At 46.2% G+C, this 17815-nt stretch overlaps 1 protein-coding gene across 1 annotated transcript; it reads right to left on the reverse strand.

The window, feature by feature from the left end:
- Positions 1-15826: 15826 nt before the first annotated feature.
- On the reverse strand, positions 15827-16762 carry LOC102930991 (olfactory receptor 51G2). Its single transcript, XM_007056012.3, has one exon. It carries the CDS (start codon positions 16760-16762, stop codon positions 15827-15829), a length of 936 nt encoding a protein of 311 aa, XP_007056074.3.
- Between the last annotated feature and the right edge of the window lie 1053 nt (positions 16763-17815).

Below are 17815 nucleotides of genomic sequence, written 5' to 3' on the forward strand. Positions count from 1 at the left end.
CTGACAGAGTCACTCTGACAGCCCGGCTGACTTCACTGCAGTGGCACAGAACATCTGCAAATGGAAACAGCTTGCAGCCTTTACCCTTCACTTCACATCGTAAAGACAGTGAAACCTGCCAACGTACCCAGTTCCTGCTAGAAGGGGAGTCGCTGACACCAGAGGTCTTCGCCCTAAAGGACACGGAGTCATCGGAGAGGTTGTACAGGCAGCAGGCCGTATCTGTTCAGACGGGGGGGGGGGGGGCAGGTGTCTTTATGAAACATGCCGGCACAGTCCCCTGAGGGCCACTTGGCCCTCAGAGAATCTCTGCTGCTTGGCTTTGTGTGCAACAGCTTTAACCCATGTCACAGCCAATGCAAATTGAAGGAGGCCAAATTATAGGGGACACGTGGTGATGTAACCTAATTGGACTGTAGAGCCAGCCCTGCTGCAGGCTCTATTCTTAGAATCCAGGCTTGTCATCACTGTTCAAATGGTTCCTATTAGTGACATGGCTACCTCGAGGGTGGCTGAGTGGTAATGATGATGCCGTCACAGCTGTGGTCTTGCTGAAATAAAATAAAATAGAATAATAACATGGGGCCTGATTACTCCCTGACAGCCCCCTTTTCAGCATTACAAACCCAGGGTGCAGGCCAGGGAAGGGAAGGGAGATTCCAAAAGGTTCCCCTCATGGAAATTTCCCTCAGTTCTTTCCAGTAGGGGAGGACCCTTCCCTTCTCCGTGAGGAACAAGGAATAAGAATGAGGATTTTGGAGGGGTGTGTGGGAGTCTCACGGGGATGCCGGGAGTTTCCGCACAGTCACCAGACCTGTGTTTCCAAGTCATTGCAAAGAATGGAGTAACAGACACAGGAGCCTCATCCTAGACGGTCTGGCTGGCAGAAAGCAGTCTGAGGGCAAAGGTCAGCTTCACACCTTGACCCTGTGACACACTGAGCACAGAGCACTGTGGTGACAGGGCCCAGGCTCACACGGGTTTCAGCAAAAGCTGCTTCCACAAGGAATGGGCAAACAGATGGAAAGATGGCCTCAGAGACACAGGGAAACAAGGCTGGATCGAAGCCAGGGTGTAGCCATGGGTGGGCCTTGGGGGGCCAGGGCCCACCCATTTAGCATCTAAGCCCAATCCACCAGCTGGGACTCATGATTCCAGCTTGGTGCCCAGCTGTATCCCTCTCCAGCTGGTGCAGAGCGCTGATTCCCTGGTCTCTTGCCCCAGATGGGGGTGTGCCTTGTGGGGGTGGGTTTGGGCCAGTAGTGGATTAGCCACTAGTCCTGGGCCAATGGTGTCACCCTGCTCCATTCCGCCCACCTTCCTCTCCTGCGGTGAAACAAGGTTCGGGTGTGAGGGATTGCCTCTCCCTCCACCTGGCTGTCGTAGAGTGGGTCAGGGCACTGGAATAGAGCTGGGCAGTAGGAATGGGGCAAGCCCAGCATCTCAGAATTGCTGCGGGGGGGGGAAGCAGAATAAGCCCCCACCACCTCACCACTTGCCCTGACCTCACTCCCCGGCACGAGCACTGGGTGCAAACCCCTTCGCCCTTGACCCCATTTCCCCAGCAGGAGGGGGGCTTCAGAAGGGATGGAGAGGGCACCTCAGTTTTCCTGGTTGAGCCAGGGCCACACAAAACCCTAATCTGCCTCTGTAGGGGGCGATGGGGCTCCTGAAAGGTGGGCCCACCCAGTTTTCCTGTTCTAGCTACACCACTGTTCCCAAGAGCCCATTGGCTTCCCAAAAGAATGTAAATTGTATCATTTCTGTTTCTTTATCTCCAGAGCAAAGCCTGTCTAACTTAGCTTGTAGTGATATAGGAGCGGGGCCGGATTAACTCTTCTGGGGGCCCAGGGCTATTAAAATGTGTTGCCTCCTGTCATAAATATAAAGGGAAGGGTAAACACCTTTAAAATCCCTTGTGGCCAGAGGAAAAACCCTTTCACATGTAAAGGGTTAAGAAGCTAGGATAACCTCGCTGGCACCTGACCAAAATGACCAATGAGGAGACAAGATACTTTCAAAGCTGGACGGGGGGAGAAACAAAGGGTCTGGGTCTGTCTGTGTGATACTTTTGCTGGGGACAGAACAGGAATGGAGTCTTAGAACTTAGTAAGTAATCTAGCTAGATATGGGTTAGATTCTGTTTTGTTTAAATGGCTGATAAAATAAGCTGTGCTGAATGGAATTTATATTCCTGTTTTTGTAACTTAAGGCTTTGCCTAGAGGGATTCTCTATGTTTTGAATCTGATTACCCTGTAAGGTATTTACCATCCTGATTTTGCGGTGGTGATTCTTTTACTTTTTACTTCTATTAAAAGTCTTCTTGTAAGGAAACTGAATGCTTTTTCATTGTTCTAAGATCCAAGGGTTTGGGTCTGTGGTCACCTATGCAAATTGGTGAGGATTTTTATCAAGCCTTCCCCAGGAAAGGGGGTATAGTTTTTGGGAGGATTGGGGCGGGGGGGGAGGGGGGGGGGGGAGTTTCCAAGCGGGCTCTTTCCCTGTTATATATTTATTAGAAGGTATTTATTGGTGGTGGCAGCAATAAAGTCCAAGGGCAAAAGGTAAAATAGTTTGTACCTTGGGGAAGTTTTAACCTAAGCTGGTAAAAATAAGCTTAGGGGGGTTTTCATGCATGTCCCCACATCTGTACCCTAGAGTTCAGAGTGGGGAAGGAACCTTGACATGGTGGCAGAGCAGTGGGATTAACTTGAAATCATTTTGAGATCAATTTGAGATTTTTTGAACAAGAAGCACAGATTTAAAATGGAAATCTTTTTCCTTTGGGCTGCTGGAAAGCAGGTTTTCAGCTGAAAGGAGTTAGAGTTTTTTTTATCTCTGCTTTGGGGCCAGAGCAGAGACAAAAGGGAATTATCTTTTGTGAGCTGGAATTTTCTCTACCTAAAGGTAGGGTAGTTAACCTCCTGCAGGGAAATTCACAAGTCTTCACAGACCTGAAGAAGTTTTTTTTTTTTTTTTTTTTTTTAACCTAAGAGCAACTAGAGGGGTTTTCTGTCTATTTGCCTGGAGACAAAGGTGTTAGGGTTTTTTTTTTAAGGATTTTTCTGTAGGCTGACAATCACTATCAGAGAACACGGGTATCCGGTTACAGCACAGAAAAATTTTATAAGCCAAGTTTTTTGTTTGTTTTATTTCTAACTCTCGGGTGTAAAGTTAGTTAAAAACAGAGAGGTAAACATGACAGAGCCCAAAGCAGAAACAGCCAAAGAGGCTGCCCTCAGGAGAGCTATGGGGGCAAAGGAAAAAGAAATGGAGGCAAAGGAAAAAGCCCAAGAGACTGCCCACAGGAGAGCTATGGAGCCAAAGGAAAAAGAATGGAAGCATGCTGAGGAGGAAAGGTAGGCTGCTCACAGGAGAGCTATGGAGGCAAGCGAAAAAAATGAAGCATACACTGGAGATGGAGAAGGCAAAGGCTCAGCAGAATAGCAATCCTTCTCCAGGTACCGCTTCACATCCCAGGAAGTTCCCCACCTACAAGGCAGGCGATGATACCGAGGCCTTCTTAGAAAACTTGGAAAGGGCCTGCCTTGGGTATAGCATCTCTACAGACCAATACATGGTAGAGCTGAGGCCACAGCTCAGTGGACCCTTAGCTGAGGTGGTGGCTAAAATGCCTAAGGAACACATGAACAAGTATGAACTGTTTAAAACCAAGGCGAGAGTCAGAATGGGGCTAAAACCCAAGCATTCCTGTCGGCAGTTCAGAGCCCTAAGGTGGAAATCAGACGTATCATTTAGACATGCCTACTGTTAGAGAGCTTATTCTTTCACTCTCCCACTTCCCTGGTCCTTCTCGCATGAACAGAGAGCAACAATACCCGAAGTCCGAAGGTGCAAACAATTCGATGTTTATTGGGGTGAACTTCCAGCAAGCTTAAATCCAAGTTCCTTTTTCCTTATTTTTGAATCCCAACTTACTTCCTCTTTGCCCCTAATTTATATAGTAATATTCTTAGCTATACCTTAACCAATCCTTCTACTGAAATTTACCTAACCAATCCTAACATATTGTAACATGATTAGCTAAGCAATTATATCTCACCACCTTAATTAGTTTACACCCAGCAAAATTAATTATACAGCAGACAGAAACAATCACAGAACCAGACAGAGACCATGCAAATAAACAATAGCAAAATGGGCAAAATAATACAGAAGTGAGGAGTTCACAACTACATCTATAAAGACATAAGGGTTTCCCAGCTGTGTCTATTGATAAGTGAGTTCTTACCAAACAGAAAACTATCAACCTAAATTTCCTTTTACATCTTCTAGGCTCTTCCCTTTCTCTGGAGGTGATAGATCAGATCACCTTCCTAACAGCCCCATATTGACTAGTTTGGAATGTGAGGATGTGACTGGTTGATTCCCAGCTTATGGCTGCCTCTGCTGCTTAGCCAAAGGCCTTAGCCTAAGAACAGGGCCTCAGACTGTCATGGTGAGAGAAGGCCCTTACACAGATTCTTTCTTGTATTCCTCTGTTACTAGCTAAATGATAAACATGCACCTACATTCTTAGAGTATAGGCCTTTACAGACAGGCCTGAATATCTATATCCTAACACCTACCACATTGTGAAACATTGGGATGCCTGGATATCAGGAGCAAGTGTTAAATCTCCAGAAGATTTGCCCTTCCTAATGCAAATGGAGCAGTTCTTAGAGGGTGTTCCTGAGGAAATAGAAAGATACATCCTAGATGAGAAGCCCAGAACTGTAACTGAGGCGGTGGAGATTGGAGCCAAATGGGTGGAGGTGGCCGAAAAGAAAAAAAACTGGTCACATTTGGAGGGGATACCATAAGGGACAACCTCAGACCACAGCCTACTACCGGGGGCAGCCCAAGGCCCCAGCTATCCCGCAAGGAACCCTCCAGCCACCTTATCGTCCCTCCACACCGTTCTCCAGCAACCCACCTCACCCCAGTGAGCCATCCGCTGGACAATGTTTTAAATGTAACCAGCTAGGGCATGTAAAGGCCAACTGCCCCAAGAACCCCAACAGATTATAGTTCATTGCACCAGAATCACACCAGAGGTCCTCAGGCCCAGATGCCTCCCAGATACCCTCAGAGCAGAGGGAAACTGTGAGTGCGGGTGGGAAGAAAGTCACCAGAGCACAAGAAAGAGACACCAGAGCACAAGTGTCGGCTATCCATGCTTCCTTAGTGGAACCAAATTTCATCGACCCATAGATTCAAGTGACAATTCAACCCTTCAAGTCCAACTCTTTCAGTTTGCCTACAGCCAAGTTGCCTGTCCGGTACAAGGGCTGGTCAGGAACGTGGACTTTTGCAGTCCATGATGATTATCCCATCCCTATGCTGTTGGGGGAAGACTTGGCCAATCATGTGAAGTGGGCCAAGAGCGTGGGAATGGTCATCCGCAGCCAGGCTAAACAAGCCGTTACACCTAGCTCTGTTTCGGAAACTTCTACCAGGACCCAATCAGAGGTGACCCAGACCCCAGGCCAATGTCTGCAACAGCAGTAGTGGATCCAGTCCCAGAGACCCAGGCAGAGCCAGTTCCAGAACCGGAACTGGTGGAAAAACCAGCACCAGACCCATTGCCAGCAGGAGGTGGGTGCAGGAGAGGGTGAGGGCTCCAACTGTGCATGTGGGCTCTGGGGTGGGTCTGAGGATGAGGTGTTTGGAGCACAGGAGAGGGCTCAGGGCAGGGGGGTGGGGTGGGAGTGTGGAGTCTGGGTGGGACTTAGGTTTCAGGAAATGGCTGGGGTTTGGGGTGCATGGCCTGGGCAGGAGTACGGATGTGTAAGGGGGCTCAGGGCTGGGGCAGAGGGTTGGGATGTGGGGCGCTTCCCTGGGGTAGATCCTATTTGGTGGAGGGCTGCAGATGGCTCCACGCAGCCCTGCACTTGCGTGCAGGTATCACCCCCCACGGAAGGAGCTTCCTGACACTCGCAGTATCGTGGCTCTAGCTGGGGCAGGGGACGACAGATCCCTGTCACTCATTCCCAGCTTCTGGGAAACAGAGGCTGGGGCACCATATCTTCCCTCTGTGACTAATAGCCACTGCTCAACCTCTCCTCCTTGAATTTATCTAGTTCTTTTTTGAACCCTGTTATAGTCTTGGCCTTCACAACTTCCTCTGGCAAGGAATTCCACAGGTTGACTGTGCATTGTGTAAAGAAATACTTCCTTTTATTTGTGTTAAACCTGCTGCTTATTAAACTTATTTGGTGGCCCCTAGTTCTTCCTTTTTTATTTTCTCCACACCAGTCAGGATTTTATAGACCTCAATCATATCCCCCCTTAGTTGTCTCTTTATCAAGTGAAAAAGTTACATTTCCAAGTTACCTTCATGAATACACTTACTCTGCCAAGGTATCCAGCAGATAGAGTGGTGATGTTCAAAGTGATCAAATTTGCTTAGTGTTGGGTTACAAATCATAGTAGTAAAGAGTGCTTTGGGGGTGAAATGTGAATAAAGGGGAGTAGAACTGTGCTTAACCTGCCCCAAATGAGTGGGTACCCTCAGCTGAAAGTACCACATTAAGTCAAGGGCTCAAATGCCAGATTCCTGTGACATTAATAGGGGTGGGACAGGTGTCCCATCCAGGATGTGTGGACTCTCCCTAAGGGTCCCAGGTCTGGGTTAACGTGTTCCTACCCACTGTTCAAAGATAGAGCTAAATAGGGTCCATCAGGAGCCTTTTGTTATTTTCAGTGATCAAATGAGAACTGAAATCACTGGTGGTGGGAGGGCATTTCTGCCTGGCCTGCTAAAAGTTGAAAATCACTAAAAGCTGACAACGACTAAGAAGATTGACCTTCCAAGATCAAAGCAGAGATACTGGTGGCAGTAGAAGGGAAGTACCAGTCGTCCAGTGGAGAGGAACTGCGTCTGGCGGGATGGCCGGCCAGCCAGAGCAAGTGCTCAGTTGGCGGAGCAAGCAAGATGCCTTCTTCCCCAGGTGGGAAATGAACTCACACATACAGCACCTCTCAACCCTGTATCCTCGCCGACCAAGGATGACCTCAGTGAGTGGGGTGAGGTGAGGGAGAAGAAAGGGGCACAGTAAAGAAACTTTTCATTGTAGAACTCAAGCATATGAGGCAGAAGCCACTGCCCCACACACTCTGTCCTGCTCACAGTTTTATGTGTATGTCTCCTGCTTGTGACATTTTCCCTAATTAATATTGGATAACTTCCCTCCTTTAATTAAAAGTTACTTTCCTACACTCAGAGTTTGTGCTTGTGAGTGGAGAAGTATTGCCTTTCAGAGGCACCAAGGGGTGGGATGTAATTTTCCCAGTTTACTGGATGGGGGTTCAAGACACCTCTGTGATGTCCTGTTGAAAAGGAACCCCTAGAGATTGAAGGCCACCCTGGTTGCTGCTGCCTCCACTTGGCAGAAAGCTAACATCTGTCGAGCTCCATTGTAAAACCAACTGGGTTGTTTGCTCAATACTGCTCCTGCTGGGAGGCTGTTCCGGAACATCCCTCCTCGGATGGTCAGAAACCTCCTTCTCCTTTCCAGCCTCAGTTTACTTCTGGTCAGTTTGGCCCCATTTGTTCTTGTGCCAACACTGTATTTTAGCTCCAGGACCTCGTCTCCCTCTCTGCTGTTTACTCCCCTGATATATTTATAGACCAACTGGATCCCCGCTCAGTCTGCCTTGTCTTAGGCTAAACCTGCCAAGCTCTTTCAGTCTTCTCCTAAACCAGGCCCTCCATTGTCTTGACCATCCTAGAAGCCATTCTCTGCACCTGTTCCAGTCTGAATTCTTCTTTCTGGAATAGGAGTGACCAGAATTTTACACAGTTTGCCAGAGGAGGTCTCACCAGAGCCTGGTATATGAATATGAATACTTCCTGTTCGCACCTGAAACGTTCGAGGATCTCATGTGCCTTGTTCAAATCTGAATTACATTGATGTCTCACAGTCACCGTTGGACTGACTAATGCACTCACATCTCTCCCCTCCTTTGTTGTTTCCAACTTACCCTTGGCTATATAAATAGGAGCGCGTTGAATAGAAGTAGGGAAGATTGAAAGCTGAACTGATGACACTGTAGAAGCACTTTCACAGGGATGAAATACCAGCTATTAACAGGTTCTTTAATCTAGCAGGGAAAGTTGAGTCACACATTCTTCATAGCAAGGGTGCTTAACCAGTGGAACAAACTCCCATGGGAGGTGGTGGATTCTCCAAACATCCCGATATCAAGACTGGGTGCCTTCCTGGAAGATAACTTTTAGATTAATACAAGAAATGCATTAGTCAAACACAAGTCTTGGTGCTCAATATGGAGGTAACTGGGTGAAATTATGCATCATGAACAAGTAGCTACTCTGAATGCTGATAGGCACTCAACAAGGATATATTCTGGCCAAGAAGAATCAGGATTGTCACAATAAAACTCTGATATATGGTCTATTTACACACTAAACTAGGTCCTTGCCTGTCATGACAGGTGAAGAGAAAATAGGGAAGTGTTATTTACTCTTTTTCATAACACAAGAACTAGGGGTCATGAAAATAAATTAATAGGCAGCCGGTTTAAAACAAACTATTTCTTCACACAACACACAGTCAACCTGTGGAACTCCTTTCCAGAGGATGTTGTGACTACTAAGACTTTAAAACGGTTCAAAAAAGAACAAGTTAGGAGGATTCATGGAGGATAGGTCCCTCAATGGCTATTAGCCTGGATGGTCAGGGATGGTGTCCCTAGGCTTTGTTTGCCAGACGTTGGGAATGGGCAACATGGGATGGATCACTTGATAATTGTCTATTTTGTCCATTCCCTCTGGGGCACCTGTCATTGGCCATTGTCAGAAGACAAGATACTTGGCTAGATATAATATCAGTCTGACCCAGTATGGCCATTCTTATGTTCTTAATTATCCCACTCTTAGAGTTTGGAACAGCACCCCATCTCTGCTAAATACTTATCACCAAGCATATCTGACTCAGTCTCTTTCCTCTGGGTACTTGTGACCAGAGCTACCTAGTCACCCCCAGCATCCTTAAAACAAGCAGGTTTAGTAGTAAACAGCACAAAGCATTATACAAATTGGTTTTAAAATAAGAGATAGCTGTCACACGTCTACATTCATCTATCTCACATATCACTGAAAGCTAAGTTAGACAGGCTTTGCTCTGGAGATAGAGAAACAGAAAAGGTCCAACTTACATGTAGGTAGAAGCCCAGCAACAGAGATTGGGCTATCCAGTTTATTGCATTCAATGCAGCATGTGGCATATATGGGCATTCGGTGCAAGGAGCTCCCAGCCCTCAGAGACAGTGTATGGACTTTGGAGACAAGGGTGGCTGAATTGGAGAAGCTAAGGGAGACGGAGAGGTACCTAGATTAGACTTTCTGGGACAGAGTAGAACAGTCCCTCCCCTACTCTCACACTCTCTGTCCTGTTGAGGAGGATGAAAGTCTCAGAGAAGGAGAATAGTCAACTGGAGCAGAAGGAAATAACCCCTTAGTTGGGACCCTCCTTCCAGACTGTGTTGTGGTGTCCTCTCACATTGAGGATACATCTCCAGGGAAGGGAACTCCAGTTATTAGGAAGAGACAGGTCATAGCTTTTGGGCATTTAATCATTAGAAACATAAATAGCTGGGTTTGTGATGAGTGGGAGAACTGCATGGTGACTTGCCTTCATGGATCGAAGGCTGCGGATCTCTCGAGACTTCTAGATAGACTTAATTGTAGTGCTGGGGAAGCTGTGGTACATATAGGTATCAATGACATAATGAAGGATAGGAGAGAGGTACTGGAGGCCAAATTTAGTCTGCTAGGTAAGAGATTGAAGTCCAGTACCTCTGGGGTAGCATTCTCTGAAACATTTCCAGTTCCATGTGCAGGGCCATTGAGACAGGCAGAACTGCAGGGACTCAAAGCATTGCTGAGATGATGGTGTAGGGAGGAGGGGGATAGATTTATTAGGAACTGGGAAAACTTTTGGGAAAGGAGGAAGCTTATACAGGAAGGCTGGGCTCCACCTAAACCAAAATGGAAGCAGATTGCTGGCATTTAAAATTAAAAGTGTCATAGAGCAATTTTTAAACTAAGGGCTGGGGGAAAGCCGACAGGTGCAGAGGAGCACGATTTTGGACAGAGACATCCCGTAGGGGATGATCTGTTAATGGAGATTCTTTATGTCTGTCAGGGTTCCTTCCCCACTCTGAACTCTGGGGTAAAAATGTGGGGACCTGCATGAAAGAACACCTAAGCTTATCTCTACCAGCTTAGGTTAAAACTTAACCAAGGCACAAAGTCTTTGCCCTTGGACTAGCTAAATGCTGCCACCACCAAGTGATATAACAAATAATCAGGGAAAGGACCACTTGGAGTTCCTATTTTCCCAAAATATCCCCCCAAGCCCTACACCCCCTTTCCTGGGGAGACTTGAGAATAAACAAGATGAGCACAGACCAGTCTTGGATTTTTAAGACCCAAAAAAACCAATCAGATTCTTAAAAAAACAGAACTTTATTAGAAGAACAAAAAAAGACAAGAGAACAACTCTGTAAGATCAGAATGGAAGATAACCTTACTGGCAGTCAGATTCAAACTTAGAGAATCCCTCTAGGCAAAACCTTAAGTTACAAAAAGACACAAAACCAGGAATACACATTTCCTCCAGCACAGCAAATTTCACAAGCCAAAACAAAGAAAACCTAATGCATTTTCTAGCTAGATTACTTACTAACTTTACAGGAGTTGGAGGGCTTGATCTGTTCCCAGCAAAGGTATCACACAGACAGACCAAAGCCGTTTCCCCTCCTCCAGATTTGAAAGTATCTTGTCCCCTCATTGGTTATTTTGGGTCATGTGCTGGCCAGGATACCTTTGCTCCTTAACACTTTACAGGTGAAAGAATTTTGCCTCTGGCCAGGAGGGATTTTATAGTGCTGTATACAGAAAGGTGGTTACCCTTCCCTTTATATTTATGACAATGTCCTAGTAAAGAGGAGAGAATGGAAGATGATAAAATAAAGGTAGGATCTTATGAGTCTATCTGGACATTAAAGGAGGATATTGATATAATAGTCATCACAGAAGCTTGGGGGAATGAGGATAATCAAAGGGTAGAAAATATATCAGATGGACAGAACAGATCGTGGTGGTGGAAGAGTGGCACTATATGTTAAAGAAAGTGTCAAAACAAATGAAGTAAAAATCTTAAATGAACCAAACTCTACCAAAGGATCACTATGAATAGTAATTCCATGCTCTAACAAGAGGAATATAGCAGTAGGGGTATATTACTGATCAGCAGACCAGGATGTTGATAGTGACACAGCCCTGATCTTCTGGTCTCAGAGTATCTGAGCACCTTGAATGTATTTATCCTTCTGTCATCACTGCGAGGCAGGGCCGGGCTGTTATCCACCTAAGCACAGGCTTGGAGACAGCCGATGGCTTGCCCATGGTCACAGACGACAAGAGAATTAAACCCACCTGTCTTGAGTCACAGAGCAGTGCCTAGATCACAGCACCAGACTTCCAGCCATCTGAGTGGTGACAGGCCCGGATGGAATCTCTGCTTCACCTGCAGAGCTCCCCCTCCCTGCCATGCTGCTGAGAGCAGGGATGGCAAGGAGCCAGTTACGGAGGTTTGATTCGCTGGCCTGTTCTCCCCCGACCACAGCAGAGTTTAGAGCAGCCTGGGCACTTGGCTAACCTCTGCTTGTTTTTAACAGCTTCCAAGAGCACCACACACTCTGGCCATATCCCTGTGGATGAGGGCCACCACAGAGTGCGCTTTGGGGGCTTGAGGTAGCCCTGCAGGCTCCCTGCTCTTTCCTCTAGGGTTCTTGCAATGACTTACTCTCAGCCAGGAAAATCTAAAACAAGAGCTTCTTTTGTGGGTTCACATTTATTCAGTCTTCTCCAAAACACAAAGTCTTCTACTCTCCAGCTTGACCAGTCAGGAACACCCTATTGCCCTTGTTGGTGGTGTCTGCATTGCTTCAGACTTGCTGCAACCCCTTTTCCCCTGAGCCCCTCCCCGCCATCTCTTACCACTAGGCCCTGCCCCCCTGCTGCTCTACTTTCCCTGAGGCTCCACCACCTGGCCACGCCAGAGCTGGGCCATGATAAGAGCTACTGTGATGTTCGCTTATCAAAATATGACCATGTAGATCACTTTTGCAACCATTGTTATATATTTGCAACAAACTTGTACAAAATGTGGCATGTAAGATGTCTATGAAATGGTTATGTTTTGCTGGTTATGGTTGTGCTGTCTGTCTGCATGTATCATTTTTGTAATTAAAGGTATGACTGTTGGCTCTATACCTGGATTTCAAATGTTTGCTCCTGGTAGTATTCAAATTAAGGGTTCATCAAGCCCTTAACTCACAATGGACCATGGGACACGCCCATCTACACTGAATGGACTGTCCTGGAAACGTACTCTCAGGGTAATGATTTCCTGCTGCGACTAAGCAAAATTATGCATGGACATGTGATTGCTCATGTAATTCCAAACCCCAACTTGTCACCTGTCATTTTCCACCAGCTGTGCTGAGGGCTTTGTTTGAAACAATGGGCTTCCCTCCACATGGCAGATGCTATAAATGGCTATAAAAGAAACACCTCAATTTTGCTTCTTTCCTGCTCAAGCCTCTGGACTATGAACTTTTACTAATGGGAGCATTCTAACCAATGGGCTGAGGTCCTTCCAATGATTTGGAAGCAACGAGAGACTTATCAAGCCAGCAGCTTATTCCATCACTGCTACAAGCCTGAAATAAGATCTTGGCATTTATTGTACGTATTTGACTCTTTTAACAAATTTTAAATCTCACCTTTCTTTCTTTTTATGAATAAGCCTTTAGATTTGAGATACCAAAGGATTGCATCAGAATGATTTTTGGGTAAGATCTGAGTTCTATATTGACCTGTGAGTGTGACTGGTCCTTTGGAATCAAATGAACCTGTTATTATATTAAATTGGTTTTAAAGAACCAAACATCTTTAAATCTAGTGTTTTGATGGGGATATAAGGACTGGAATATTTAAGGAAACTGCTTTTATGACTTCTTGTTAGCCATTGTGGTCAAACAGAAATTCACTTTGTGTTGCTACTCTGGTATATCTCATGGGAGAATAATCACCAGTTTTGAGGTCTGTCTGCTCTATTTCTCAGCAGTTTGTCCTGAATTTGATTTTCGCAGTTGTGATCCACAAAAGCATGGTTACAGCTACCCCGGGAGCCCAGGCTTCTGTGGGGATTCCCAGAGTCTCTGCCTTCTCTGAGGATTCGTCCTGAGGAGCAGACACATAGGCTGGGGCATTCTCTTGTCCCCCTAGTCCCCTGTAGGGCAGGTAGAGGATATGGGGCTCCTCACAGGGGCACTGTCTCCCTGATCAGGTCTTTCCATGGCCCAGCTCTGGCTTCTGGCTTGGACAGGGGGTGGAGCCTCAGTGGAAGAGGAGGAGCAGGGACTGGACCACCAGGGGGAAGAAGGGGGGCAGGGGCAGGGTCACCGGGGGGTCACTGCCCCCTTTCCCGGCCTGTGTCCCACTTTTGACTTTTGAAAAGATGGTCACCCTACTCTGAATGGGCTGGGCTGGGATAGGAACTAGCAGGTATAGGAGGTAGCCCTAAACTGAGCTGAGGCCAGTTTCTACAGTTTTGCATTGCTGGGGCAGCACAAATGGAGCGGATGGGGAGGGAACCCAGGCCTGAGTCTCTTACCAGGACTCCTGTGTGTCCGACCATTACTCACACATGCAGTTCTGCCCTGCCTCAGTGGGGAATGGGCTGAGCAGGTGCTCTGTGTGTAAAGCCGTTATTGGAGGGGTTGCCTGAATGGCCTCTCCTGGTGCGCCTGCATTAATCATGTCTCTGACACCACACAGTCACTAGCAGCTGCCTGAGTGTGCAGGAGAAGACTGAGTGACTGTGCCCCTTGAATAGCCCCTGTCCCCAGCTGGTGCAGGACCCACGGGTCATGCTGCACCCAGAGCGCTCAGGAAGGGCCAGGACTGTGACTGCAGAACAGCTCTGCAGCTTTCCTCATGGCCCCTGGATGTTTAAGCAGAGATGGGACAGGGAGAGACGAAGTCTAATGGGAAACAGCATCCACGTCCCTTCTCCTTATTGACTGTATCAACAAGAATTGTGAGGTCGGATCAGCCACCAATCCCACCAATCCCCTGGCTCTCCAGGAACAGTCACTTTGTAAGTGCTACTGCCTGCCTTGGTCTCCCTCCCGCAGTGCCCTGTCCCCCCTCACCAGTCTTAGATCCTGTCTGAACCTCTCTATGGAGTGGAGACCAGTAACTTATGTCATCTTGGATGTATGGGTCCAGGATGGAATAGGTAGCCGATGTTTTTCATCTCCCATGTTGTTAGAGAGCTTATTCCTTCATTCTCCCACATCCCTGGTCCTTTTCGCATGAACAGAGAGCAACAATACCCGAAATCCAAAGGTGAAAACAATTTGATGTTTATTGGGGTGAACTTACAGCAAACTTAAATACAAGTTCCTTTTTCCTTATTTTCGAATCCCAACTTACTTCCTGTTTGCCCCTAATTTACATAGTAATATACTAAGCTATACCTTAACCAATCCTTCTACTGAAATTTACCTAACCAATCCTAACATACTGTAACATAATTTTCAAACAATTATATCCCACCACCTTAATTAGTTTACACCCAGCAAAATTAATTGTACAGCAGACAGAAACAATCACAGAACCAGACAGAAACCATGCAAATAAATATAGCAAAGTGGGATTTATAATGACAAAACAATGCAGAACTGAGGATTTCACAATGACATCTATAAAGACATAAGGGTTTCCCAGCTGCGTCTATTGATAAGTGAGTTCTTACCAGACAGAAACCTATCAAACTAAATTTCCTTTTACATCTTCTAGTCTCTTCCCTTTCTCTGGAGGTGATAGATCGGTTCACATTCCTAACAGCCCCAGATTTCCTTATTTCAATATGACTAATTTGGAAAGTGAGGATGTGACCGTTCGCTTCCCAGCTTATGGCTGCCTCTGCTGCTTGGCCAAAGGCATTAGCCTAAGAACAGGGCCTCAGACTGTCACAGTGAGAGAAGACCCTTACACAGATTCTTTCCTTTATATCTCTATAACTAGCTAAATGATAAACATATACCTAAATACTTAAAGTATAGGCCTTTACAGACAGGCCTGAATGTCTATATCCTAACACATGCCACAGGAGTCAGGTGGTGAACTGACCCTTGTTAAGGAAAAGTTAGCACGTGTGACTCCATTTTGGTTTGGGGCCCACCATTTTCTAAAAGCAAGCACATCATGCACCAGGAGGAGTGTTCCTTAGACACTGCATCCCTGTGAAAATCCTCCTCCTTGTCTCCAGCCTGCCTTGACTCCCAGTATCTGTTTTTTGTCAGTCTCTAACTCCCTTTCTCCTGGCCTTTGATGTGAGGCCTCCCATCCTGATAATAAAAGTTACTGATGCATGGCTTTAGGACCATGCTGTGTAATTAACATACTGGTTTAGCACGAGGAATGCACCAAGCAGGGATAGGTGGTAGATAACAAAAGGGTTTGTTTATTGGCTAAGGTTTCCGATGCACGAGGGCAACATGCTTTGCTAAAAAGTATATAACCTTTGTATATTCTGTATTCGGGGTCCCCTCCTGGCTAGCAGGGGGGTACCACGCTTGAGCGTAATAAACTTGGTGTTTTTTGGGAACTCTGCAGTTGTGGACTTTATGTGCCTCAGCCTAGATTTGAACTGTGCGTGACCTATCAGGTATAATTCACAGCATTTGTGTGCGTGTCCTATCAGGTATAATTCATAACACCCTTCACTTCATGAACACCCTGATTATCCTCACACGAAGGTGTTTGCTTTTCACGCTGTACACAATTGGGTTCATCAGTGGTGGGAGAAGCAGGGACATGTATCCCAGGAGAATCTGAAGTAAGGGATAAGATCCCTTCCCAAACCTGCGTATCATAGACAAGCTGATCTCTGGTGTGTAGAAGAGAAGGAGGGCGCAGAGGTGGGAGACGCAGGTGTTCAGAGCCCTCAGGCACTCATCGTAGGACGCGATGCTCAGCACTGTTTTGAGGATCATCACATAAGAGAGGAAGATGAGCAGCGAGTCCAGCCCCATCTGGAAGAGTTTAGTAAACAACCCATAGATGCTGTTGACTGTGCTATCCGAACAAGCCATCGTCATGACATCCCGGTGCACACAGTAGGAATGGGAAAGGACATTTGCTCGACAGTACTGGAACCGTTTCAGGAGAAAGGGAAGTGGAAGTATTAGGACCATCGCTCTTAGCACAGACACCAGTCCCATCTTGCCTATTCTCGGTGGGGTTAAGATGGAAGCATATCTCAGCGGGTTATGGATCGCAATGAAGCGGTCAAAGGCCATCAACAACAGCACAGAGGATTCAATGTATTGAAACAAGTGGATGAAGAATAGCTGAGCTAAACAGGCATTGAGGCTGATCTCCCTAGAGTTAAACAAGTATATGCCCAGTATCGTCGGTATGGTGGTTATCGATATGCCAAGGTCTGTGATGGCCAACATGGAAAGGAAAATGTACATGGGCTCATGGAGGCTTGGATCTGTTTTTACAATAAACAGAATGACTGAATTTCCTACTATTGAAATAACATACATGAAGCAGAAGGGGATAGAAATCCAGAGATGTGCGTCTCTATGACCAGGTAGGCCGGAGAGAAGGAATATTACAGATTTTAATTTGGTGTCATTGACAGCTGACATAATGTACTGGGCAGGTGCGAGGAGTTCTGAAATGTCCTTCCTAAAAGAAAAATAAGAGGAGATTAGATGATATTTAGCAAGAAATCATTCTGACCTCAGTGCACGTTTACAGACTCCCAGAGCTCAAGGTAGATAAGCAAAAACATACTGTTGGATTTACATGGATCAGATTAATCAGACTGGATCAGACTTGTAGTCCATCTCCCCCAGTAACCAGTGGCCATGTCCAGATGCTTCAGATGAAGATGGAAGAAGCCCTGAAATAGGCAGCTATGAGATAAACTGCTCCCAGGGAGTTTCCCCCTGACACCCACTAGTTAGAAATATTTTGTGGTGTAAATCTCCAAAACGTTTTTAAAACAATCCTGTCTACTGTCATTGGATTTTCTGGTTTCTCAGTCCCTCTTTGGATCCTGCTAAGTTCTGCAGCCTAGTTGAGCACAGTATGATTTTACCACTGTGATCTTAGAACATGAGAGCATAGGGACGGCCATCCTAGGTGAAATTAACGGTCCATCTAGCCCAGTATCCTGTCTTCGACAGTGGCTTGTGCCAGATGCCCCAGAGGGAATGAGCAGAACAGGTCATCATCAAGTGATCCATTGTCCATGAATTTATGTAGTTCTCTTTTGAATTCTGTTATACCCTTCACACAGACACCCTCACCTCTGAGTGTGGCCCCTTGTATCATGGCAAGTGTGTAAATACATGGGAAATGCATGGTGAAAATGGTCATTTGATTTATCTGTCCTTCACTGATGTTATTTTAAAATGTGTTTTATAGCTTCATTATATGAATTCTCTTTTTTCTGCCCTCCTAACAGTCCAGGTTATGCAACTGCCTCTTTCTAGCATATGGGATAAATTTTTAGGGTCAGGTTCTTAATTCAATAACAGTGATATCAACAGCCTCATGCCAGACTTTCATGTGTAAATTCAATCAGAATCAGGCTCTATTAACTCACCCTTACCAAATGCTCTCGCTGATAAACTCTGACCCCCAAGAATCCCTCCAAGAGAAGCTGAAGGGCTCTGCCTGGCCAATGTTGACGG

The sequence above is a fragment of the Chelonia mydas genome, chromosome 1 (genome assembly GCF_015237465.2).
Source record: "Chelonia mydas isolate rCheMyd1 chromosome 1, rCheMyd1.pri.v2, whole genome shotgun sequence".
Lineage (NCBI taxonomy): Eukaryota > Metazoa > Chordata > Testudines > Cheloniidae > Chelonia > Chelonia mydas.